At 38.6% G+C, this 25,165-nt stretch overlaps 1 protein-coding gene across 1 annotated transcript in view; it reads left to right on the forward strand.

Annotated features, from left to right (window-relative positions):
• KLHL2 (kelch like family member 2) overlaps nucleotides 1-25,041 on the forward strand; it is a 39,940-nt gene extending 14,899 nt beyond the window's left edge. The window contains exons 5-15 of the mRNA XM_044430857.1: nucleotides 3,734-3,896; nucleotides 8,437-8,546; nucleotides 12,929-13,045; nucleotides 14,310-14,459; nucleotides 15,967-16,084; nucleotides 16,309-16,506; nucleotides 17,053-17,154; nucleotides 20,409-20,537; nucleotides 21,614-21,754; nucleotides 23,163-23,306; nucleotides 24,056-25,041. Of these exons, the coding sequence (XP_044286792.1) occupies nucleotides 3,734-3,896; nucleotides 8,437-8,546; nucleotides 12,929-13,045; nucleotides 14,310-14,459; nucleotides 15,967-16,084; nucleotides 16,309-16,506; nucleotides 17,053-17,154; nucleotides 20,409-20,537; nucleotides 21,614-21,754; nucleotides 23,163-23,306; nucleotides 24,056-24,084 (1,401 nt within the window). The 3' untranslated portion in view covers nucleotides 24,085-25,041. The remainder of the gene's footprint in view (nucleotides 1-3,733; nucleotides 3,897-8,436; nucleotides 8,547-12,928; nucleotides 13,046-14,309; nucleotides 14,460-15,966; nucleotides 16,085-16,308; nucleotides 16,507-17,052; nucleotides 17,155-20,408; nucleotides 20,538-21,613; nucleotides 21,755-23,162; nucleotides 23,307-24,055) is intronic.
• Nucleotides 25,042-25,165: the final 124 nt, after the last annotated feature.

The raw sequence follows: 25,165 nt of genomic DNA on the forward strand, positions 1-25,165 counted from the left end.
TGCATTATATGAAGTGTGCCTTTTTCCTTCCAGTGTTGTAATATTGGCCTTTTAGCTGTCCAAAGAGCACAGAGAACACATTTGTGCTTACCCCCTGATAACTTTCAGGAACCAAGTAGATAATTTAAAAGAACATGTACATCAGTTTAGATATATAATCACCTCTTTCCTAAGGTAACTGCTGGGTATTGGTTGCTTGAAAGAAGTATTAGCAGTATTCCCTCCAGGAATTAGCCAACTTAGACAAATGCTTATTAAAGGAGCCTTGTGGCATCTAAAGGACAACAGATCAGGAGTGTTTTCTGTATAATGTGTAATCTGAAATCCATAGATACTTCAGATGCAGGAGCCAAAGCAATGATCCATTGATTAAGCAAAATGGGACATTCAGTTCCTTATTCCTAGTTAAGATCTCATGTAGCATATTTATTCTCCTAATTATTAACAAGGAGATGGATTGACTCCATAAAGGAAGCCACGGACTTGGATCTACAATAGTTGAGCAGGTCTGTCATGGATAGGACATTCTGAAAGGCTTTAATTCACAAGGTTGCCATTAGTCGGAAGCAACTTGATGATACATAACAGCAATGTATACATAGATCATGGGTCTAGCTGATTAGCTTCAGTAAGTGATTCCAGTAGTGAAGGAGATTCTGAAGTTGTAAAAATGGCAAGGCCAAAACTAGATGTATAAAAGCAATATGGTTGACAGGAGCCGTATAAACAACAGAAAACACTCTGATATCTGAGAAGAAGGTCTTACTTCAGATTCTCCCATCTTGAGAAAAGATCCACAGCACTTCATGTTTTCAATGTCAAGGCTTCAGCATTCAGAAGGTTGAAAAGGGAGTGGATTAGGATATGATGTGAGGAGATGAAGTGCCTTAAATTCACAGGATCAGAAGATTTCATGATCCTTGAATGTACCATCAACACAGAGAAAACTAAAATGCAGCACTGGGATTGTCACAGATAATTTCCTTGTTATTTTTCACAATGGCAGGGTCATAGTTAAGGGTTAGGGTTAGGGTTAGGGAAAGGAAGGAAAGAAGGACTCCATTCCTTCTTCCCTTCTGCACTCCTCCCTTCTGGCAGGAGTCTGGAAAGGCTTTAGATAAGTCAGACACTCCAGCCCCTGGAAAGTTGAGGAGGCCATCTCAGCTGTGTGTGATTAAAAGAGCATTTAATTTGGCCCACAGTGAGCAAAAAAGGGCAAATGAGAAACAGCAAAGCTCCATACAATTCATTGAGCTTTTCTCACAGGAAAAAGAATACTTTTATCTTTTGGCAGATACTTATTTATAGTTATTGGTCTAAGTTCTTGAAGGCTTCACAACTATTAATAGTGTGTTCATGGGAAGTAAGGAGGTAGTTCTGCTGACACACCCTATGAAATATAAATGCCAAACATGTCTTTGCTGTAATCCCTCTGAAAATACAGAATCAAAGTATTTTAAAAGATCTATAGCAGAAGTGTTTTGCAGAGTAACTTATGGGAGCCTTTCCCAACCTGGTGCCCTCCAGATGTATTGGTCTATATTGGCTATCATCCACAACCAGCAAGACAATTGAGCATGCTGACTGGTGATGATGGGGTATGTAGTCAAATGCATCTACACTTCACTATTTTGGGGAAGGCTGAAATAGACCATATCAGTTAGACCATATGGAAATAGACTATATGGAAATGGAGCCTATGGATAAAATGTAAAACCCTAGAACAGGGGTGCAAAATGTGCGGCCCTCCAAATGTTGGACTTAACTTCTCATCATCCCTCACCATTCGCTATGCTGGCTATGGCTGATAAAAATTGTAGGGAACCATCTTTGGAGGGTCATGTGTTCTCCACCTGCAGAGGGCATGCAGTCTATTTATGAAGAACTCCACATAAACAGATAGCAACTTCTTCCTGAAAAATGTTAGTGGGGTTTGAGCCTTGCTTTGATTAGTTCCTGCATGCTTTAGACAGACTTCACAATTAAAAAAAATACTAATGCCAGTCTCTTGAATTGCTGCCAGAGGACAGCATGCAACATGGCACAAGCCCAGTTGTAAACTGCTTGGTAGGAAGGAGACAAGTATGAAATTGTTAGACAGGGTTATCTATGCAGCATACAATGCTTGGATTTCAAGCAGAGCTGAAAGTTGATTGCTAAAAAGTCATGTTTTAGGAGACATTATTCACTGCTTGTAGTGAGCTGTTCCTAAAGTAATTTACATCTGAAATGAATGAGTGCTAATAGCATTCTTGGGTGAAATGTAAAGTGTTAGCTTTTAGCTTTGTGCTACAGATGTCAAAATGTATTTTTAGCTGTCTCCAATGCCACCCACCCACCACTACAGCTGTTTATCTTGACTCTGCTTTCTTGAAAGATAGTGCAAACATGAAGTATTTCTACTTGAGGCAATTTCTGCTGTTCTATGTTGGTTCACTGAATTCATTAGAATTTGAAAGCATCAATTTTAATCTGTCATTGCCTATGGAGGAGTGAAGTTGAATATGGACTAGTAACTACCTGTACCCTTTCTTGCAAAGGCATTTCTGTTAAAACTAGCAATCTTTTGTCCTGTACTTGAATTACAAAATACAGCATGCAAATATTGGTTGCAGTAGAGATCAAGAGTGTGTATGTACAGTGTAACCAGTTTTGTATAGTAGATGGTACATGGAAATAGAGTGTAGGCTCCAGTTGTACTTATCCCTCATACTAATTAGGCAGCTGTGAGCTCATCCAGCAAATAGCAGTGTATATCTTTCTCCTTTTGATATGAAAGTTTTAGAAATAGGAAATGCATGCAAATGCAATCTACTGGATGAAAACCTATTGAGTGTCACAGTCCTCTATTGAACCTTGGTGAATCCTCTAGAGTCTGTGGCTCTCTAAGTGGGTACCTGGAGATTTGACAAGTACATAATCTTATTTCTCCTAACAGTCTGATCTGAACATAATAGTAATGATTTCCAGTCCTATAAAATGTAAATGACAATTAAAGAAAACCAGTCTTTGAATTCCCTAGGCTCAAATTACCACTTTCCAACCTGGCTCAAAAGTTCTGGAAAAATATTTATCTTCCTGTCTTTTCTGCCTCAAAGGTTATTTGAAGCATCTTTTAGGGTACAATCAATGGTATGTTGTAGTAACTTGCATTTATGGAACACCTATGGCTGATGGCTATCAAACAAACCAGGATTTGGAGCTATGTTTTAAGACATGTGACTTCTGAAGTCATTAGCCATTGTTTCATAGTTCAGACATAACAGGAAACTAGGTTAACCTAGCTTTCCAGATTGTTCCCCTGCTCACACATAGGGAGAAGTGAAGTGGGACCAAAGGTGTTGCATGAAGTACACCAAGTTTATAAGTATCTTGCTTCATAAGATGGATTTTTGAATGCAGCTTGTAGTTTAAGAGGCCAGATGAGTAACTGCTTTTCTTTAGTGATCTATTTCTTGGCAGCTAAACTGGATTATAAAGCTAATGAGGATATTAACAAGGAAGTATAAGATGAATAGAAACATTAGTTGTAAAATAACTTCCCCAGAATAGGTTCTGTAATAGCAAGCTTCATAATACACTAATAAAGCAAGGAGGAGACGTTAAATTCCGCCAGTCATACCTATCTGTAAAGGCTAATACTTCTAACGTGTGCATTATTGTCAAGTTTTTTACGTCTTTTTGTCAATAATAACGCTGACTTCAAGAACTCACTTAGTTTTGGTTATTGTAGGTACTTCTCCCGGCAGCTAGCTTGTTGCAGTTGCAGGATGTAAAGAAGAGTTGCTGTGATTTTCTGGAAACCCAGCTCCACCCTGTCAACTGTTTGGGCATCCGTGCTTTTGCTGACATGCATGCATGCACAGACCTTCTGAACAAGGCCAACACATATGCAGGCAAGTGCAACACCAATTGTAAAAATAATTTGGTCAGTCTGCAGTATTGTCCAACATGGTTGTCTTGTAACATTAAGTTCAGAAACATAGAACTTAAGCTAAAAGTTAAAGTCCCAAAGCTGACTATTATAAATTTTTGTAGGCACAAGCAAAATTCACAAAGCAGCTGGGAAGCTGAATAAATTTCAAAACTAATACAGGAAAGCATAGTAAAATGATAGGAACCCATACCAAGATACAATTTGAGTACAGACAACTAAGCACTTAGAATTTTTCATTTACCCAAAATGTTGTTAATGTAGTAACAGTATATTGACAAAATTATATCTATAATAGTTACAATAATGGCTATCAAAAGGCAAAAATAAGTATAAACATAGCAAGTCAGCATCTGTGTTTGGAAGAATGTGTATCTGTGTTACTATGAATGTGTATCTGTGTTACTATGTTTACAGTCCTAAGGCCTGGCACCATGTTAGCTTCCCTCCTTTTCTTTGTGAATATGCTAAACCAGTTTCTAATACTGCCCATTTAAGAGGCCAGTATTTAATTCGTTATTCTATGAAACATAAAGAAACCAAACCACCTTTTCCATGTTTCCTGGTTTACTGATTTTAATCATGTACTCATTTTGAAGGGCATTCATTCACAGGGTCTCCATAAGTTGGAGATGACTTGACAGCACATAACAGCAACAACAAACTCAAAAGCAACCATTCTATGACTATAAAGTTTTAAGTTAGGGATTCAGCATTGGGAGTAGCAATGTTGGAAATAAAGCTGAGAACTGGCATGGAATTCAAGAAGCTGCAGCATGCAAGCCCCATGGCATTCCTGATCTGTCTGAACTGAAGCAGTAACTTGCCACATTGAGATGACTGTAGATGACAAATGATTTTTCATGGTGCTTCAGTTTGTTGCCCAAAAAGAGCCCTGAGGGTGGCAGGGAAACTATATTTCTGGTCTACAAGGAATTGCAGGGGAAACTGAAGATATTCTTTGCTTACTGAACATTTAGTCAACACTTCGCAGATCAAATGAGCAAGTCAACGTGTTAATTAAAACACTATGCTAGTTCTCTTCTTGAAATCTTCACGAGAGCCAGTGTGGTTAATGTGTTGATTTGCTCATTTGATTTGCAAAGGCCAAAGCAGGTTTGTGGTTTGTTCAGTATTTGGCTGCACTGCTGTATTCGAGGACTTCTGTATTTGAGGAGAGCATCTCAAATTCTAGTTGCTTATTTCAATCTTTCAAAAAACCAAGTAGGATAGACACCTAGACTTTATTCTTGAATCCTAGAGGCTATTTCAGGGGCACTGTTGAGGAAAATTACAAATATAACTAATTCCAACTTGTGTATAATTTCTCCACTATAACCCACCTTGTATAAATTTGTGCCCATAATTAACTGTGGAAATTTATAAGAAGGACTAGGATAGGGACTATAGCAAGCAGGCAAATCAGAATAACCAATTCAATTCTTCATTATGGGAAACTTTTCCATTCATTGTTGGATGTGGCTACAAACAGCCTCATGGCTAATGGGATGGGCTAAAGGTCTAATAAAAATCTCCCACAGAACAGCAAAGTCCATATCACTTTAGCATGAACTGTGCCTATTATCAGTTCTCAGTAGCACGTTAAGTCTCATCAGATGTTGGCTGCATTCTAAGTACTTGTGGCAGCCACTACCTAGATGATATATTGGAGGCAATTGGCAAGGGCATGTAATTATAAGTTAAGCCCTGGGATGAGGTGGTAATTCCTGCTCTATTTATCAGTGCAACGTTTCGCTAAATATTCTTTAAATCTGAGCAGAAGTCTTTAAAGCCAGCGTTTCATCAAACCAACCACCAGCTGGTACTTTAAAGCATTAGCTTCAGTTGCTATGCTATTTTAGCTTTGTTACTATGGTTTTTATTCTTGTATGTGTTACTGAAATACACAAGTCAAGCTGATGAGATATTTGAGTCTCCTTTGTTCGCTTCAGTTGTTCTGCTTGCCTAGTAAGTAGAATCATGAGACTTGGATTACTACAGTACACTATTACTAAGGAGATAAATCTTTCATATATTTATGCTATTTGTGCTGAAAAATTCCCATGATTGTCTTGTTGCAAAAGAACAATTCCTTCCCCCCCACATCAAAATAATCTCAGTGTTATCATAAAGATAGACTTGGTCTTCTCCCTAGCAGGAATATACCTTCCTCTTCACATCACTAGAGAGGTTCATCAGAGTCAATCAGGGGAATACTGTCACCCTTGGGGAAACAACAGTCACTGGAAAAATGAAACAAGCAAACATCTCTTTCAACATATTTTTCTTTCTGTTTATCCCCAGGTTTTATTTAGTAAATTGGTCTCTGCTCTGTGTGTGTGTGTGCGCGTATGCACACACACATGAATATGTATGTACAAGAAAGGGTGAAAGATGAGGGCTAAAACTTTATTTTCCTTTCAAAGCTGCTCTTCTTGGTTGGGCGCCTTCCATATATCTCTTCTCATCTTGAGATGGAGTCTCTAAGTTAGATCTCTTAGAGCCTACTTCACTGGCCAAGGCCTTCCTGTGCCTGAAATCAGGACAGCAAGATATTCTTGGTTATGGTTTCTAAGCAGTGTCAGGGAAGTACATGGTAAACAGGTTGGCTCATCATAAATTAGATTTGTTTCAGCATTTGGAATGTACTGTTAGTACCTGAAGTATTAAACAGAGAGAGAACCTTGCCTCTCTCATATTACTGATAGCACTTTTACACAGCCAAGGTGTAGGGAAGCCTTGTTATCCTCCTGCCTCCACATCCCCTGTAAGCAGCAGATTGGATTAAGTGGTGGGAGGCATGGAAAGGTCTCTTCTGCTCCATTTCTGATTCTCAGTCCTTTATTCAGACCATTGCTGGTGGGTGTGGGGGGACAGCTGTTTGCAGAGCTGAAATACAGATAAGTGTCAGAAAATTCCTTTCTCACTTGTCATGCCACACAGCTTTGGAATGTTTTATAAACCAGATGCAAAGCGGAAGTGGTGAGCAGGTGAGAGACATGAGTTTGCCCACTTCCATGCAGTCATGTGCTAATTAATTGGTCAATTAACAATTAATTAATTGTTGATACGTGAAATTGGGTGCACTTATTTCCTCATTGCTAACAGTACTGCAATATCTCCTGGCTTTTCGGCCCTATGTGAATACTCCCCCCACCTGCCAGCTTTAGGACCCAGTGTCTTCAAACTGAGGAGGCTGAATCGGCCCTGTATGACCAGTTTAGGTGCATTATTCAGTATACTTAGTTTAGCTGTGCCTCTTTGCTTACAAAAGGAGATATATTAAACAGTCCACAGGATCTCCTAGGCAACCAACTAAATTCTGAACAGGTGGTCAATCATAGCATTGCCTCTTCAGATGTCTTGTACTATTTCCTGGGGAACCTGGGGAGTACACAGAGGAATTGTGTATGAGAGTGTGAGTGAGAGAGAAACACCACTGCTGGGTTTGAATAGCAGCTCCCCTTAAGAGATTGGCCCCTCTGAAACCAATGAATTAGTGATGGATTGTTTTTGTGAATAATGCCTCTGTTTTAGTGTTGCATTCTTTCAGTCAGCCATGCCCTCTTCCTTCATAATCTTTTCTGTTTCTTCTTCCACCCAGTAAGCAGTGGCTCCCTGTACCTCTTCTGCCAACTGTATCAACAGTTAGGGGCTACTGAATATTCCTACTTCTCATTGGATTGTTTTTGGGGTTCCCCAAACCCAGAATCTTTTTTCGTGTGGGGGAGAGTTCTTTTGAGTTCTTCAATTCCTGTGTGGTTGGTGCTATATTCTCTGTATATGCTATGTAAGGTACATGCCTGCACATCAGCAACAAAGAAATATAGGGCAGTTCCCCAGTTTTAAGACTGCAGAATACTCTGACTGTCAACCTTCTGTCCTTTCTATCTTTAGATGATGTTTGAAAACCTTTATTTCAACCAGCTCTTCAAATGTGGTCAGCTGTTTTTAAAGAATTGTAGGTTCTGCTGCTTTTAAATGGTGCCTTTTGCTAGCCTTGCTTAACATAGTAGTGTTTCATTTTAGCATTTGTTGATCTTTATTTAGATGTAGTACTTGTTGATCTTTATTTTCACTGTAACCTGCTTTGGAAAAGAAGTTAAAAAAAAGGTCACATGTTTCTTGGCCCTTAGGTTCTGTTTCCTACTGCTGCGGTAGAAGCAGGGTTCCTGCACCAAACTTGTTTTTTAATACCTGTGTCATCTTTTGTAACAGTGATCTTATTGTCAGTTATACTTCTAAAATGGAGGAGCATTTTATATGAAAGGCTATCATTCCATACTAATCAAAATGGATTGGTTTTACAAATTCGGCTTCCATGCTGTAAAATGCACTAGATTGCTTCATAAACATGAAGTCTGCACTGCAACGTATAGTTACAGCAGCTGGAGTGGAAATTAACTGTGTATTTACTGAATCTCTATAAAGATGAAATTGCTCTCTTATTACTGATAACATTCCAGTAGTGTGTGTGTTTAAATATTCCCCCTCTCAAACAGAGCAGCACTTTACTGAGGTCATACTTGGTGAGGAATTTCTGAACCTTGGTGTAGAACAAGTGTGCAGCCTAATATCCAGTGACAAACTGACAATAACATCAGAGGAAAAGGTAAGATAACTTCTCCCTCATTTGGAAGTAGTTTTATGGATTGTTGAAGCCAAATCAGATGTGATGGAACAATCATTCACATGTCCATTCAATTACTCCTACTAAACTCTATCAATAAAAGCAGCAATGTGGAAAAGTTGATTGCTCTCTTGCTTTCTTATTTATATTATTTATGTATTAGATTTATAAATCACATGCTTCACCTTCCAGGCACCTGGCTTGATGTTAAATAAAAAATATCAAACCTTCAGTATATGCAGGACCAAAATACAATAAACTGTGCTGTTAAAATGGAAAAATGACAATCCAACCATCCATTTTTTAGTGGTAGAGTGTCGGACTGGAAGTTGGAAGACGCAGGTTTTAGTTCCTGCTCAGCTGTGAAGCTCACTGGTTAACTTTGGGCCAGTCGCTGACTCCCAGCCTACCTTGCCTCAGAGCTATGAGAATAAAATTGACTGGAGGTGGAGTATGTGTGTGCTACCTGGAGTTCTTTGGAGGAAAGGCAGGATATACTTTTAAGAAATAAGAATAAAATTAAAAGGAGCTTTTTTTGCCTTCTCTGTCAGGTGGTGTTCCTAAAAAAGTCCTATCTCGGACCATTGACCTTGCCGCTCCAGTTTGCATAAACCTTCTTTCTCTTTCTCATATTCCCTTACTGCACTCTGTCTTCTCAATTCTGGCTCCAGTATCATAAAAGAGCCAAGAGGGAAGAAATGACTACAACAAAGGCGTGGAAGGCAAGCAAGACTATGCGGGGGTGGGGGGAGTTTGTTGCACTTTTAATGCATTTTTTAAATGGTTAAGCCTCTCATCCTCTGTGGATGAAAATTAACATATGCCCACCACTATCATATCAGGTTTGGCTCTGAATTTTGTTCTGGATAGGTTTTACTGATCAATCATAGGTTGAATTGACTTGTCAATTAATCAGTATACCAAGTTGTAGAAAATTTACAATCATTACAATTTTTATTGTTTTCTAAACAAAGCACTGAGTATGTAACAGAATTCCTTTTAGCTCTCCTTACTCACCAAACAGAGTAACAACGTCATAACAATATAAATGATAAAATATTACTAGTCTAGAGTTTTTTTCTTTTAAAGGAGAAAAAAGGGAGGGAGGAAAAATGGAAAACAAGAGGAAGAGAAGATCAGATGGGAATGGTGAAAAAGGAGGGGGAAAGGCAACATCAGAATTAGGCCAAGAATGGAATAAAGGTGGCTAGTCACTGCTCAAGGTAGAAGCAATAATATTCCTAACAGCAGAAATGAACAAAAGCTGAAAGGTGCAACCCCCAGACCTTCTCACATTTACTTATTGTTTCAGGGTGCTTTACAGTAAGGGAGATAAGCTGGGTTCAGACAACATGGTAGGAGTGTTGTTTTTGAACTGTGAGTTATCATTTTGTCTGAAACCAGCCAAGATTAAAAAGCTCGGGTTGTTAATCCTGAATGACCCCCAATTCCCAAACCAACAATTAACCATGGATTCTTTTCATGAATTGTTTGTAGTTAACAAACCATGGTTTGTTATCTTGGCTGGGTTCAGAAAGCATGATAACTCACCTTTTGGTAGTCTGTGGTTCAGGGAGGACCTACCGTCAACACATACACAATCCCTGAAGGTGGGTTATCATGTTGCCTGAAACTAACAGTGAATCAAAAAGCCAGTAAACATCACGAAACAATTACAGAATGAAAATAAAAATAAAATAAGATGATATATTTTCAGATAATAAGCTCTGGGCATATATGGAAGCAGAAGACATCACTTAAGTCCTAGATGAGTCTCTGGCAGGTGGGCAGTGCCATAAGTGAGATGCTATAATACAGAAGTCCCTCTCCTTTGTCACTTCCCCCTCATCACAGATGTTGGGGACATTCAGATAAAAGCTTTCAAAGATGATGGTAGCACATGTGCTGGTTGATGTGGAAGCAGACAGTCCTTCTGTTCCTTGGTTCAGACTTGTATAGGTTAATCTGAAAATCAGCATCACCAGTCCGAATTGGGCTCAGAAACTGTCAGATTACCAGTGAAGTTCTTTCAACATGGGCAAGATGGGTTCCCAACAAAGGTTCTTGTTTGTATCCTGGGAATTACATTTTGTAAGAGAGCCCTATGTATAACATTTGCAGTAGTCTGGTCTAGAGATTTCCAGAGCATGGATAAATGGGTTAAGAGGATAAAAACACCCTAAATAAAGAGGAGGAAACAGTATGCAAAGATGGCATACAGCTAACCACCCAAGGCAAGATCATATGACATTGAATGTGGGCTGAGATGTAGACTAAGCAAACCACGTGCTGAGTTTGGGCATATGGAGAAGCTGTTGTGATGTTTTGTTTTACCACATGCCCAGGTCGTGTGTGGGTTTCCTCCCTCAGTAAGGGCTGACACTTTACTGCACAATCATAATCTGACTCTGAGACTTGGCAGTGATGCAGTGCTATCAGCCCACATCTCGGCCTGCTTTTAGAGTTGTGTAACTCTTATCCTTAAATTAAATGCTCAGGTTTTTCAGTAGCCTAACTAAAAGTTTAACAAAACTTCTAGGAAGCATCCACATAGAGTGCAACTATGCTTAGTACGGTAGTTTTATATAAAATCCTCCGCATAGTAAATTTAGGTAGTGAGTGCCAACAGGACTCTAGCCAAAACAGAATCAAGTTTGTTTTGAGAATCAAGTGGGGAGGTATCTGCATACTCAGAACAAAAGTACAGAAACCTTTGCAGGAAAAAGAAAGTCCTGGAGAGTTAAAGAGCATCTAGTGAGAACTGAATAAACTCATCTAGCCACAGAATGTCAACTGTCAGTTGGAAAAGAGGAACAGAAAACTGGGTCAGGGGAAATGGAATTGCCTGCAGAAGACATTGCCAGCTCCTGAACAGGACTATCCTTATTAGTAGATGAAAATACTGTGCAAAAATTTTTGCTGTTCACATTTATAAATAAAATAGAGCTAACTGCCCAGATTTTTAATTGATTCTACTGCATAAATGGGCACCATCCAGTGAGTTTCAGATGACTGTGATATAGAAATAGAATAGATAAATCATAATGAGGCATTAAAAGTGCTCTTATACTTTTCGTTAGTAAGCTATCTTGAGATCCAGTTTGGATAAAGATGGGATAGAAATGTTTTTAATACATAAATAAGTGAGGTAAGTACCACTGAAGTCAGTGGAACCTACTTAGAAGAAGACATGTATAGGATTGTACTGTAAAATAATTAGGGCCTTTTAGCAAACACATTTGTAAATATATCTGCTTGGTTTTCTGGAAAAGAATAGCAAACAAGAAATTATTGTGGTTTCCTGGAGCTATGGATAATGTGGCTGTCTTGATAAACTCAGCAATAATTACATGGAAAGGTGTGTGTGTGAGTAACTCGTAATACCTTCAGTGTGTTAAAAAAAAAAGACAGTATCTCTCTTCCCCTGTGCCATACCCAGGAGTGGTATGAAATGAAATCCAGTACTAGAAAATTGCTTTCTTTATAGTTCAAGGTTTTCAAATTAGCATCCATGCTCAGTTTCTCATTAGGACAGTCCATAGTTTAAAAAGATGTGATTTATTAATTAGTTAAAGTCAAATGTTTAATAGTTATAAATTTAATGCCGTCACATATTGCCAAAATCTTAGTATGTGTACCTTTTGAAGATTAGTGTAAAAATTATAATTTACTTGACAAGGGTTTCCACTCTTGGAAAAAAGCTACCTTAAGTATTATTACAGTAACACACCTGACCCAAAATATCAAAGTATTCTGTCAGTAACTTAGAGCTCAGTTATTAAGATCTTCCCCCTTCACTGTTCAATAGATGAAGCTAATTCAAGCTGACCACCTTTGTTCTCACTTTTATAGCAGGTATGCTGTTGAGTCACATTAGCTGAATCTCAAGGCTTGTTGGTGTGGTAAATACCTGCTGTAGAAACCATGATGTTATATAGTTCATATCTGCTTCTATTAGTAGCTTCAATTTTGAACCCCTTGCTGTGACCTCTTCTTGTGCCTCACACCAGTCAAGGAAATATTCTCAACTGCTACCATGTCTTGTTCAATCTGTTGGGATCTCCTGTGTCTTGAGGAGCTTTGATAAGCCTGGTTTTGTGTGACCTTTCTAACTCATTTCTAGGATTAGCAGATTATTTGTAGCAGTAAAAGTCTGGATGTCACTGCAGATAAGTTAGCAAATATCCAGACTGGGGCTGTTTTGTCTGCCTCTCTAGCCTCTGCTGGTGTACTGGCCCATGGTGGAAATTTCTTTGTCTTCCAATCTGAATTCCAGAACCATCGGAGCAGGACCCATTAATAATGTGTGTGTCTGCCCAGATAGCAAGTGTGCAAAACTCATAGTGTTTCTTATGTTGTGGAAGGTATTTGAAGCAGTGATAGCTTGGGTGAACCATGATAAAGATGTGAGACAAGAGCTCATGGCACGGCTGATGGAACATGTCCGCCTGCCATTGCTTTCCCGAGAATATTTGGTTCAGGTAAGTAAAAAGTAAGCATTTGTGTACTTTTCTCTCTCCCATGCTTCTGTAAGATAACCAAGCTGTTTTGTAAGTGGGTAGACTAATAACAGTAAGAGTAACATCTGTTGGATAAAGGCAAGGGAAGTTCTAACCATGAGTAGCTTTTCTAGTAAAATAGTAGCAATTTACTTCAATTGTCTATACGTTTGGAGAAGCTATTTTAAAATGTAATTTTCCCCCCTTGTTTCTGTTGTGCCTTATGGTGAACATGAGACTTTGAAAATATTTTAATAGTTGGAAAGATACAGTGCTCTTAATTTGAGAAAAAATTGGGTGCAATCTTATGTCCTTTCCTCAGTCTTGGAGCTGAGATTCCAGAGGCCAGGCCTCTGCCCCACCCCTCACAGCAGGAGCAGAAAGACCCCCCCCCCCCATCATAACTAGGCTTCAGTGCAGTTCTGCCAATTCCTGTCAGCACTCCTGCCTCCTCCCTTCTATCCCTCCCTGATGCTAAATCCAGATGTTCGAAAATGACCCATCTAGAGAAAATATAGAGTGCATGGTGCTGTGCAGATCGCCGCCACCACGCTACACAGCTTGCTTGGTCGATGCAAGTACATCCTTCTTTAGCCCAACTATCAAAACTCCCAGATTCAAAGTATTCTACTTCAAATCGCTTTTGCTAAAGGATCTGAATGGGCAGCTATACCTAACAAAATTCCTTGATTTATACTATACAGCTGTGTGTGTGTGTGTGTTTTTTTTTTAAACATTTGCTGCTGGTGTCTTCAAAGGCAAATGTATTTATATACTTTAGCAGTACCTGTTTTTTTTTAAAGCATCTTAACAAATTAGAAATATAAATTCTTCCAGTTTTGTTTCACTTGGATTCATTTATTTGACTAAGTTAGCCTGATGTTTTCCAGTAAAGTTTTGAAGAATTATTTACATTGAAAAAAATTACAGTATACTCTTACAAACAGAATTCTAAGTTGTACTTAACAAATAAAAGATACAGTTTACAATTTTGCAGGTTATGACTTCTGTATGTTCTGATTTCTGGTATGTCAGTATCCTTCTTGAATATTTGCCTCCAATTCATCTTTTTTTTGTTTCTTTGTTTTGGTGTGGAAAACATTGTGCTTCTGTTTCTGATAGAACAAACTGAAAAGACTTGGCAAACAACTAGTACTGAAATAGGAGCTGCACTCTCAACTTATTAGTCAGTCTACAGTTTTATTGCAGAACTTGATAAAACTGTATCTGTATTTCTACCCTGTAGAGAGTTGAAGAGGAGGCACTTGTTAAAAACAGCAGTGCTTGTAAGGATTATCTTATTGAAGCAATGAAGTACCATTTGTTACCACTTGAACAAAGAGCTCTGATGAAGACCACACGGACAAGGCTCCGAACACCTGCCTGCCTTCCAAAAGTAAGGTCCATCATGGCTGGCTTGCTTCTCCTTTACATTATGCTAAGTGCACTTTCCGAGGAAAAGTTAAGCACGCAGTACTGATGCAACACATGTGGTCATTATATTAAAGGTTCTGCCACTCAGAATAATTGAAGGTATCAAAGCAACACCATGAAATGATTAAACCAGAGAAAGAGGTGTGCCACTATCCAATTGCAGCCAAATGGGTTCTGCTCTATTTTAATGAGTAAATGAACTTGAAGTACAGCCTAAAGAAGAGTTTTTAAACCTTTTTCGGTCCAAAGCCTACATTCCATTTTGGAGATGCTTTCAGGGTAGGGCACATTTGAGTGGTGGGTGGGACAAAAGGAGTAGGGCTAAAATGAAGAAAATCAACAATTTTTAGTTTAAAATTCTTACTGCCCTAACTTGTATGGAACCTGAAGGAAAGACATTTCATTGTTTAGAAAGAGATGGGCAGTTCTTACTTTTCCTGCACAAAAGTCAGGAAAACACCAAAAAATTGGTTGGGGAACGGTGGGTAGAGTCATGTAAATAGGGCATGGTCATCTGGGGAAGTCCAAGGACTGTATTGAGAATCCAGATGGGCTGGATTTATTTATATCCCATCTTTTTCTTTTTTAAAGAACTCAAGGTAGCTTGCATCATTTCCTCCTACTGCCCTCAACCTTATCCCTACAACAACAACCCTGTGAGATAGGTTGGGGGCTGACAGTCTGTGAGTGGTCCCAAGTCATCCAGTTGACTCCATAGCTGAGCAAAAACTAGAACCCAGATCACCTGAGTCCCAGACCCATGCTCTTAATCACTATGCCACACTGGACCTGGACCTGAAATTCCAGAGCATCCTTATTTATTAATTTCATACTGTCAGATTTTATCAATAGGGATCTACTTATACTTTTCCTACTTGAATTTAATAGTATTCATGAACTGTTGTCTTTCTGAATCCAGTTGGTAACTGAAATATTAGAATGATTGCTAGGACATGCCTCCACATTAATAAATTTGATTATGATAGTTCAGCAAATATATCTGTCCTGTTATGAGCATATACCTCCTAGTCAATGTTGTTCATGATACTTGGAGCCAAATGCATGACACAAACAAAGACTGTCAGTTTCCTTAATATGAAACTCTTTAATAGTTTTGCCACAGACCATGGAGAAACTTTTCTCTCCCCCTCCCTGCAAACATTTGGGGTTATGTGGGTAGGTGATATAAGAATGGAAGAAGGTTATCTTCAATTTTGTACTGGGGTCTCTGATGGTAGAACTGAGAATCTCCTTGGGGCAAACAATCTCAAAATAAAAGGGCAATGCAAGATATTGAAGGACTTTCAAGAACTGAGAGATATATATCTGAGCTATAGGAAAACAGGTGGCTGGTTCTTTCTTTGTCATATTCATTATGTAACAAATGATAGATTATCCATTTTAATTTTTGGTTTCTGTTCATGTGGATGAGCAATTGGGTTACTTACTGGATATTGCTTCCTTTGAAGCTGATGGTGGTGGTTGGAGGACAAGCGCCCAAAGCTATCCGCAGTGTGGAATGTTATGATTTTAAAGAAGAACGTTGGCACCAGGTTGCTGAGTTGCCTTCCAGAAGATGCAGAGCAGGTAACTACATCTTTTCTTAAGTTGAAGATCTTGCCTAATTAGCTTCTGCCATATTGTTGACAATATTTAAATCCAAGTCAACAGGTTCCACTGAAGAAAGATGAGTTAACAGAATTAAAAAGCATGCAGCTCTTATGTTTTTAAAATATTGTTTGTAGAGACTGAAATCTTAAATATAGGTGGTGAAACAGGCCTCTTTTCTTTTGTTTTTTCTTTTCTTTCAGGAGTAGTATACATGAGTGGCCTTGTCTTCGCTGTTGGGGGTTTCAATGGCTCTTTGAGGGTTCGAACAGTGGATTCATATGATCCAATAAAAGACCAGTGGACAACTGTGGCTAATATGCAGGACAGACGAAGTACTTTGGGAGCTGCTGTATTAAATGGGCTTCTGTACGCTGTGGGAGGATTTGATGGAAGCACAGGTATAAAATCTTTTAGTAATACTATACTTCCCCATTTGGGTGTTTCTTCCAAGGAGACGGTTTTCAGATTGTGGAGCTTTTCTGAAATCACAATTCTTGTTAGCCTTTTTCTTTAAAGCTAATGCTTGAAAAACTTTGGGATGTTCATCCCACCCTGCCCAAGAAACACCTTATAACATAACACCAGGTATCTATGCTTCAGCTAAGACCATAAAAGATCTACCATTTGTAGTATTCTGAATATTCCATTTTTCCCCCAGGCCCTTACTATGATGTTTTCCATTTTCAACACAAAATTCTTATTTACCCACAGTATATAAAATTCATAACCTACCCCCCATTATATAAAAAACAAATTCTGCGTGAGTTCTTCTTTAAGTGTATACACACAGTATTTCACCTAAGACCAGCAATCTAATGCTACTATCTGTTAATAGCTAAATGATGTTTGTTTATTCATGAACTAGTTCACAATTTTGAATGTTTATGAAAAACTAGATAAATAATACTTTCATTCTATCTACTTCATTTGCTACTTTATTACAGGACTATCCTCAGTAGAAGCATATAATATGAAGACTAATGAATGGTTTCATGTGGCTCCAATGAATACAAGGAGAAGTAGTGTTGGTGTAGGTGTAGTTGGAGGTAAGATCTCCTCTTAGAACTAAACTGAATTTACTGTGATTTACTGTGCAATTCAAAGAGGCTACCCATAATCTCAGAGGATTATAGGAATCCTGTGCAGAGTGGGAGGAGTGCAAAGGAAAAGGTCTCCTCTCCATGTTTTCAGCTGTGCAAAGCAGCTAGACAGCCTATTTTAGCTATCTAGCTGTGGTGCTTCAGAGGTGAAAGCAAGGAGTATGAGATGCCACCAGAATACTTTGTGTCTTGGTGAGGCTGGTCCCCTCCCTGCCCCCAAAACCCCTTCTACAAGTAACTCCTGCAGCCTTGGAGAAGCAGTGCTGGCTCTCTTTCTGAGCTAGCAGCAAAGAGGGAGGGGGATTCCAAGCATGGATTCAGAGCTCTTTTCCAGCCTCACACCTGGGAATCCAGCACTGTCTAGAGACCATAGAATTAATGTTTAGTCTGTTGGTCTGTCCTTCCTTGCTTCCTTCCTTCAAACTTTGAACTGGCCTACATCTGAAGTTCTCAGGGTGATGGACATAAATTAAAAACACAATAGAATTCAGTTAAAACAACATAATACTAAGGGCAGACATAAGCACTGTTCAGAATAACAAAGACTAAAATATTTAACACATCAGACATTAAAAAGGTTTTAAAATATCTACAATGCTACAAACAGCTCTAAGACACAACATTTATGATACATCAAGGTAGTGGAGTGATCACATAGCTTGTTAAACATCCTGAGAGAATAAAAAAGTCTTTGCCCAGTGCTGAAAAATCAACCAGGTGGATCTCTCTGGAGGAGGCATTTCACAATTGTGGGCTACCTTTGAAAAGGCACATTCACAAGTAGCAGCCTACTGAATCTCAGTATTTAGCAGCACTTGGGAAAGGGACTCTGATGATCTCAGAACTGGCATACAGCTGTATGTGATGATAAGATCTTTCATATATTGTGCACTATGATGTGAACTGCTTTATAACTTAAAGCTAGCACTTTGAATTGAGCCTGGAAATGAACCAGCAGTTGTTATAAAGTATGGATGTAACATATGATGTTGACATGAATTCATTATTATTTCACAGGAGTGCAATTTATTATAACCTCTGTGTGCTAATTGTAAGTGCAGAATTATTGTTGAGGGTCTGTCCATATAAACACAGTTTTCTCTCTTGGTCAGATGAGTCTCAGGCACACCTGTTCAGGTAAGGGAAATAAGCTAGTTCGATGGAGTAGGAATGATTTAGACAAGTTTGCACTGTGCTGGTCAGATAGTGTAACATCCAATTCCAATCAGTATTCTTGCTACCATATTTTATACTATCTGAAGGTTCAAAGACAGTTTTCTTCACAATCTTAAACCAAAACACAAGTGAGCAAAATTATAATTAAGGTTGAGAGAATCAACAATGTTCAAGATCGCCATAGATCTGAACTCTGCTTTGCAGCTCTGGTCACTGCACTCCTGTGTTCAGTTGCAATCTGTTTCTCTTTTTGATCAAACATGAAAAGTACACATTTTGGTACCCCCTTTTTTGAAAAGGTGCATCCAAATGTGCACTTGCCCTCCATAGACTAGAATGTGAACATTTGTAATTTTTGAGAAATGTACCCCTTTTAAAGTGCGTATTTTTAAAAAACTGCATATTTTCAAATGCAAGGACAAGTTCAAGAACATCTAAACTCCCCCACCACCAAAATGTCCTTGCATTCATAGGTGCGAACAGGGAAAATCCAAGTAAAAAATGATGCAAAATGAAATTCTTGTACAACTCTACTAATAACTTAATGAAGGCAGAGTGCAGTTATTAGGCTTCAGATGCAGTTATTAGGCTCAGGAGTGCCCTCTGCTGTGTCCTGGTGATGTTTGTTTCCTATTCACCCCCCCCCCCTTCTTTTAAGCTTTACTTGGAACTAAGGAAAATTGGGAAGGTATTACCAGCCATGAATTTGAGTTACTATAAGCAATAGCTTTTTGCTGGCTTCAGCTGGAAAGCTAAATAGTACTTCTTCTGAAATAGCTGTTTAGGTTCCAAAAAGTATTCTTGAATAAATGAAAATTAACAATTAGACAATTTTGATATTTATTCATTATTTGAATTGCAGCAGAAGCACCACACCTCAGCAGATGAACAGCCTGATTAAAGGCTACCTTGCTTTCATTGAGCATCCTTTTCAAGTTTTGAATATAAAAATTGACAAATTTGGTCAGATGGACTGAAGAGAGGAAGTCTGACTTTACTAACCCTTCAAAACTTCAGAAATTGCCCCTTTTTTACAAATTAGTAAAAATTAGGATTATAATGTTCAAAGGTTTGTGTATATTTCAGAGATAAAAGATTCCACGATTAGTTTAGCATACTACAAATCACTTTGACAGATAGCTTTATTTGGGTAGCATGTTACAACACATATCACAAAACAAAATGAACATTTCCATTTAAAACAAACAGAATTGTTAAAACTGTTCCAGTTTCAACTGGACACAAAACAAGCTTTCAGGTATGTTGTTTGTTTACCATTAGCTTGCTAATGTAAAATTCCAGTATCCAAAATAATACAATAATCCACATATAAAATCCTTACTGTTTTATGCACAGAGTAACATAATTTAGGTAACATATTTGAGGGCAAAAGGCTATTGAGTGGCTAGTAGCTAGATTGTTGCCAGAGGAAGGGCAGAGAGGATTTTCCTTCCCTGTCCACCTTTTCTTCTGTAGAGGACACTTTGACCCCATCTAGTGGAGTTGTGCTGGCAGGAGTGGGCCAAAGAGTTGCGGGGGGGGGGGGGGGGGACATAGGATACAACATATCCAGGCCTTTCTCTATCATTGCTGAACGTGGTGACGCATTGGAAGAGGTGCCACTGTGGAACTTTGATGGGTGGGTGGGGGCAGTGTAAAGATTGGAGCAGGGAATTCCACTTTCCAAATTGTAGCTCTGTCTGTTGCCTCATAGGTGTACATTTAATCTAGTAGATAATAACTCTAGTTTAAGAGAATATGAACACATATGATCTACAATACTGTGAATGTTGACTACAGGATTGTCTCCTGTAAATAGTTTTACAGTGTTCACTATTCAGAACAAAGTGCAACTGCCTTGTATGCTTAACTCATTTACATGATCAAAATCTGCTATTTAAATCTTCTTAGATTACTGTTTCTTGGTATAATCCTCAGTGCCTTTTGCGGAAGACATACAGGATATTGTGACAATCTACCTATGTATATAATATATCTATGTAATGTATTAATTATATTTCTAGGTATGCTGTATGCAGTTGGCGGCTATGACGGTGCATCACGTCAGTGCCTTAGTACAGTGGAATGCTATAACTATAGTTCAAATGAATGGACCTACGTTGCAGAAATGGGCACTAGGCGTAGTGGAGCAGGTGAGCAACGAAAATGCAAACTTGAGAACTGTGTCATGGAAACCTTTGAAGGCAAATAAATGCATGAAATCTTGGTGGTCTCTGTCAATCAGGAGCTGTGTTACTTTTATTCCAGGACTAGCTTAAAACATCCACTGGGCAGCAGATTACACAAGTACGCCTCAATTGTTTATACATACAGTGAGTCTGAGGGCAGGTCTCTAGTTTGCATGTGCTTCCTCCATTTTGCATATATTTAACCTCTGGACCAGAAAATAATTGCACTTATCTCACTGATCCAGATGAATTTTGGCATCCAGGTCTTTATTGCAGAATCAAGGAAATCTCATGATATTGCACAGTTCAGGTGGCGCCATTCTAGAAGTAGGGAAGGGTGGTTAGGTGCACAGAGTAAAAGATCTGCCACCAGATATAAACACCCCAAATTAGCTGCCAGGTATACATAATCCATGTATGGAAATAAGGTTAACTTTTATGGCATGAGGTACCCAGAAAAGCTGCATGAAATACATAGTGTCTTCATAGATGGCTACACTTTAGTGCAGGTAAAAGATATAAAGGCCTTCTTAAAGTTAAGAGATTTTTTACATGTGTACCCTTCTGGATTGCAGTTTGTAAATAATACTACATTTGTGGTGCTAACAGGAAGCATATGAAAGGTACACAGTACTGCTCTATCTGTAGTTTTCTGTAGCTAATCTTAAAACTGCTGCTTAAACTCCTCTGCTTTTCCAAACTGATTTGAAGTTTTAATGGAAGAACTGGTTGTTTTCTCCCTGCCTCCCTCTCTCTATATATAATGAGAGAATATATATACAAAAGAGGTGTGTGTGTGTATTCTTTATAGTGCTACTGAACCACCTTTATTGTTCTAAGGATTACAGAAAAATGTGTGAAGAAACTTTGAAAGCTGAAAATACTATGTGAAACTTAGTATTTGTATGACTTCTGTTGTAAATGAAAATATTTACAATTCCCAATTCTCAAGGTCTGTCAAACTTAATAACATTTCAGAAGTGGACATTTGGGCTTTCCTTAACAAAATGCTAACTGCTTTTATTATTTGCTCCTTACAGGTGTTGGTGTCTTAAACAATTTATTGTATGCAGTAGGGGGTCACGATGGCCCTTTAGTTAGAAAAAGTGTTGAAGTATATGATCCAGCCCTCAATACATGGAAGCAGGTTGCAGATATGAATATGTGTAGGAGAAATGCAGGTAAATATTGCAACTGGCAATGAAATATTTCATATAATATTTAAATAGACAGCTATGGAAGACATCGAATGCCCATATTAGCACCTAAGGTATATTTCTGTACCTGATAAGATCTGGCTTTCTTACTGGAAAAACTGAACAATATGTGCAAAGATATATGCACCCACATTCCTCAAAGTGAATGGCTAAAGTCTGGATACATTGCTGCAGTTTTGGATGTTGAAAAAAATGACTAGCCCCAAACACAAGTAAAATGGAAAAATATATACAGTGGTACCTTGGCTCACAAACTTAATCTATTCCACGATTCTGGTTAATGACCCAAATTGGTTATGACCCAAGTCAAATTTCCCCATAAGATTCAATATAAATAAGGGTAATCCGTTCTGGCCCCTCCGAATGTGGTTGTGAGCCAGATGTTGGTTGCAAGCCAAGTCAAATTTCCTCATAAGGTTCAATGTAAATAAGGTTAATCCGTTCTGGACCCTCCGAATGTGGTTGTGAGCCAGATGTTGGTTGCAAGCCAAGTCAAATTTCCCCATAAGGTTCAATGTAAATAAGGTTAATCCGTTCTGTAACTATTTTTTTTAATCAGAAAAATTTGAAACAAAGTGACAAAGAACAGCAAAGTACAGTACAGTACAGTGGAGAACACTAACCTAGGTGGGGGCGGGGGGATATTATTGTTGTGAAGGAGAGTCCCCCTCCATAAGGACATTGGGGAGATCTCTTTCAGGGGTTTCCTCTCTTTGTCTCTTAGCTGCAGGTCAATTTTGGTGAAAAATCTGTCTATAGTCACTTGTTTTTTCCTGCGCTGTATAACCCTCCAGAAATGAGAGACCCGTTATTGTTCAACAGATTCAACACTCTGTTCATTACATTTATGTCGGGGTGGTGCTTCTCAAAGAAACCCTGGCATGGGTGCACTCCTGCAGGAAAGACAGGCGCAATCTCAGCCATCCCCCCTCCCCCAACCAGCACGATCGTGGCCATCTCCCCCTCCCGCCCAACTGAGATGGCCAGGATTGCAGTTGCGTTCGTGCAGGGAAGATGTGCATGATCACGGGTGCGCTCCTGCAGGAAAGATGGGCCCAGCACAGCACAGCCGTGATCACGCATGTGTTCCCTGCACGAATGTGACTGTGATTGTGGCCATCTCCCCACTCAGCGGGGGGAGGGGGGAGGAGATGGCTGTGATCTTGGTCGCCACCCAAAGTGGGGTTCGTGACCCTAGTCAAAAATTTCATGAACATTTTTGAAATTCATGAAATTCGTGAGCCAAGGCATTCGTGAGCCAAGGTACCACTGTATCCTCTTTGACAAGTAAGAACCTTGCATTTACAGTCATAGACTGCTAATCTTGAAAGGCCTTAGAGCTTGTGATACATCTATTTCTGGTTTATAATAGGAGTTTGTGCTGTGAATGGGCTCTTATATGTAGTTGGAGGAGATGACGGATCCTGCAACTTGGCAACTGTGGAATATTATAACCCAACAACAGATAAATGGATGGTTGTATCATCATGTATGAGTACAGGAAGAAGTTATGCAGGTATTTATTATTTATTTTTTTCTAGATTGATTTTAAGGGTAAAAGCCTTCACAGTGTTGTTTAGATAATACAATCCCATTCAAGAATAAACTCAAGAGATACTAGTAAAAATCAATACATTCCAAGATGTGAAGATCACCCCTTACTAAAGATGCTTGAGGGTTCTTGGAAAGGGATGACCTTCACCCCACTTTCAGCAGATTTCCAGCAGCCGGCTTCTCCTCACACTTAAAACCAACAATACATCCTTTGGTTTGAATAAGGAGGAAAACAAACAAAAGTAGGTGAACTATGACCTTGCCCTCTCTCCTTAATGATTTTCAGCAGGTGACCATTTTCTTTCTATTAAACCCAATGGGCAAATTGCTCCATTGGCTTTAATAGGAATAAGCAAGCACCAAAGAGAGGAAAGGAAACTGAAAGAATAAACAGAGGCAGAAAGATGGCAGAGTGAGTAGCGCAGGATGTACATTCTTGCATACATACAAATACAGGTAAGGTGGGCTCCCAGCATTTGTGATTGGTGCTCACCCCCTTACAGAGGCTTATTTGCAATGATGCCCAGAGTACTTTTTCAAAACTGTAAGTTTTGAAAAGTTAGCAGGCACTTCTTTGCACGATTGTTATGACAAAATAATGCATGTGTGTTGGTTTGAACACAAGTACATTCTTGTATTAGGGCAATCATGTGGAAATGTTCCATGAAATCAGAGTTCAGATTTTACCCCACCATCTCTCTCTCCCTCCAGGTGTTACTGTTATTGACAAACCATTGTGAAATGTTGGCATATTTTTTCACCTTAATTATGCACTAGAACCAAGCTTTAACAAGTGGCATTGAAGTGATCAAGCATCAAAGCACTTCTCAGCTTGTAGCTGCGTAATGGGACACATCGGATGCTGTGATCTGCTACAATTAAGGATGAAAATGAAGATTATTCTAGGTTGAAGCAATGTGTAGCATTATTTGACATTAAGCTGCATCTGACTAAGATGTAGTGAAACTGTATGGACCACAGTACTTATTTGCTAGATATCTGGACAAAACTCCTTTCTTAAGGACCAATCATGTCTCTCATGGTTGACTATGGATTTTTTTTTAGTGGAAGATAAAAGTAGTGTGTCCTAGTGAAAGTAAACTTGTCTTTCTTCCAAAGAAAAAGGAAATATCCATGAATTACAGGTTTTCTGGAGGGATACTGAATCCCAGCTTAGTAGTACAAGCTGGCATGAGAACCTGGTTGCTTTTCTAAATCATTTTTGGTTACAATATTATTGTGTGCATATTTAAATGTGTGTAAGTCCCTTTCCTTTGTATCCATTTGGAACTTGATGATACTATTTATAATTGGCATGATACTTTGAAGTATGCCAGTACAATGTTGTAAAACAGAGGTGTATATTTTGATATTTACCAAAACTAAGCTTTAAAACTAAGAAATGCCACAGAACATGTAATGCCAAAATGTTTTTAACTTACTTATTGGTGATTCTTACTAAGATCTTCTTTGTTTTCTTTGATGTATCTATCTTAACTCAGTCATAGGGGTTAATACCTGGCATGGACATAATTGCAGGTTTTAAAAGAATGTATGGAACTCTGTTTTATTTGCATGGCATTTAAAACTATTCCTGTGTAATTCTAGCTGCTATTAAAGACTATGTACTGTATGTGAACATGTTCAGAAAAATCAATTAATTCATTGATGAATTAAATATGACCAAATTATTGTCATTTTGACCTATTTTCTTTAATAAAACTTTGCATATTTGTTTTTCCTAAAATTTGTTTCAGGCTTATCTAGTTATACTGAAGAAGTCTGGTTCATCTTTGGCTAATCAGATACTCTGAACCTCAT

The sequence above is a fragment of the Varanus komodoensis genome, unplaced genomic scaffold, assembly GCF_004798865.1.
Source record: "Varanus komodoensis strain SLA01 unplaced genomic scaffold, ASM479886v1 scaffold21, whole genome shotgun sequence".
In the NCBI taxonomy this organism is placed as follows: Eukaryota; Metazoa; Chordata; class Lepidosauria; order Squamata; family Varanidae; genus Varanus; species Varanus komodoensis.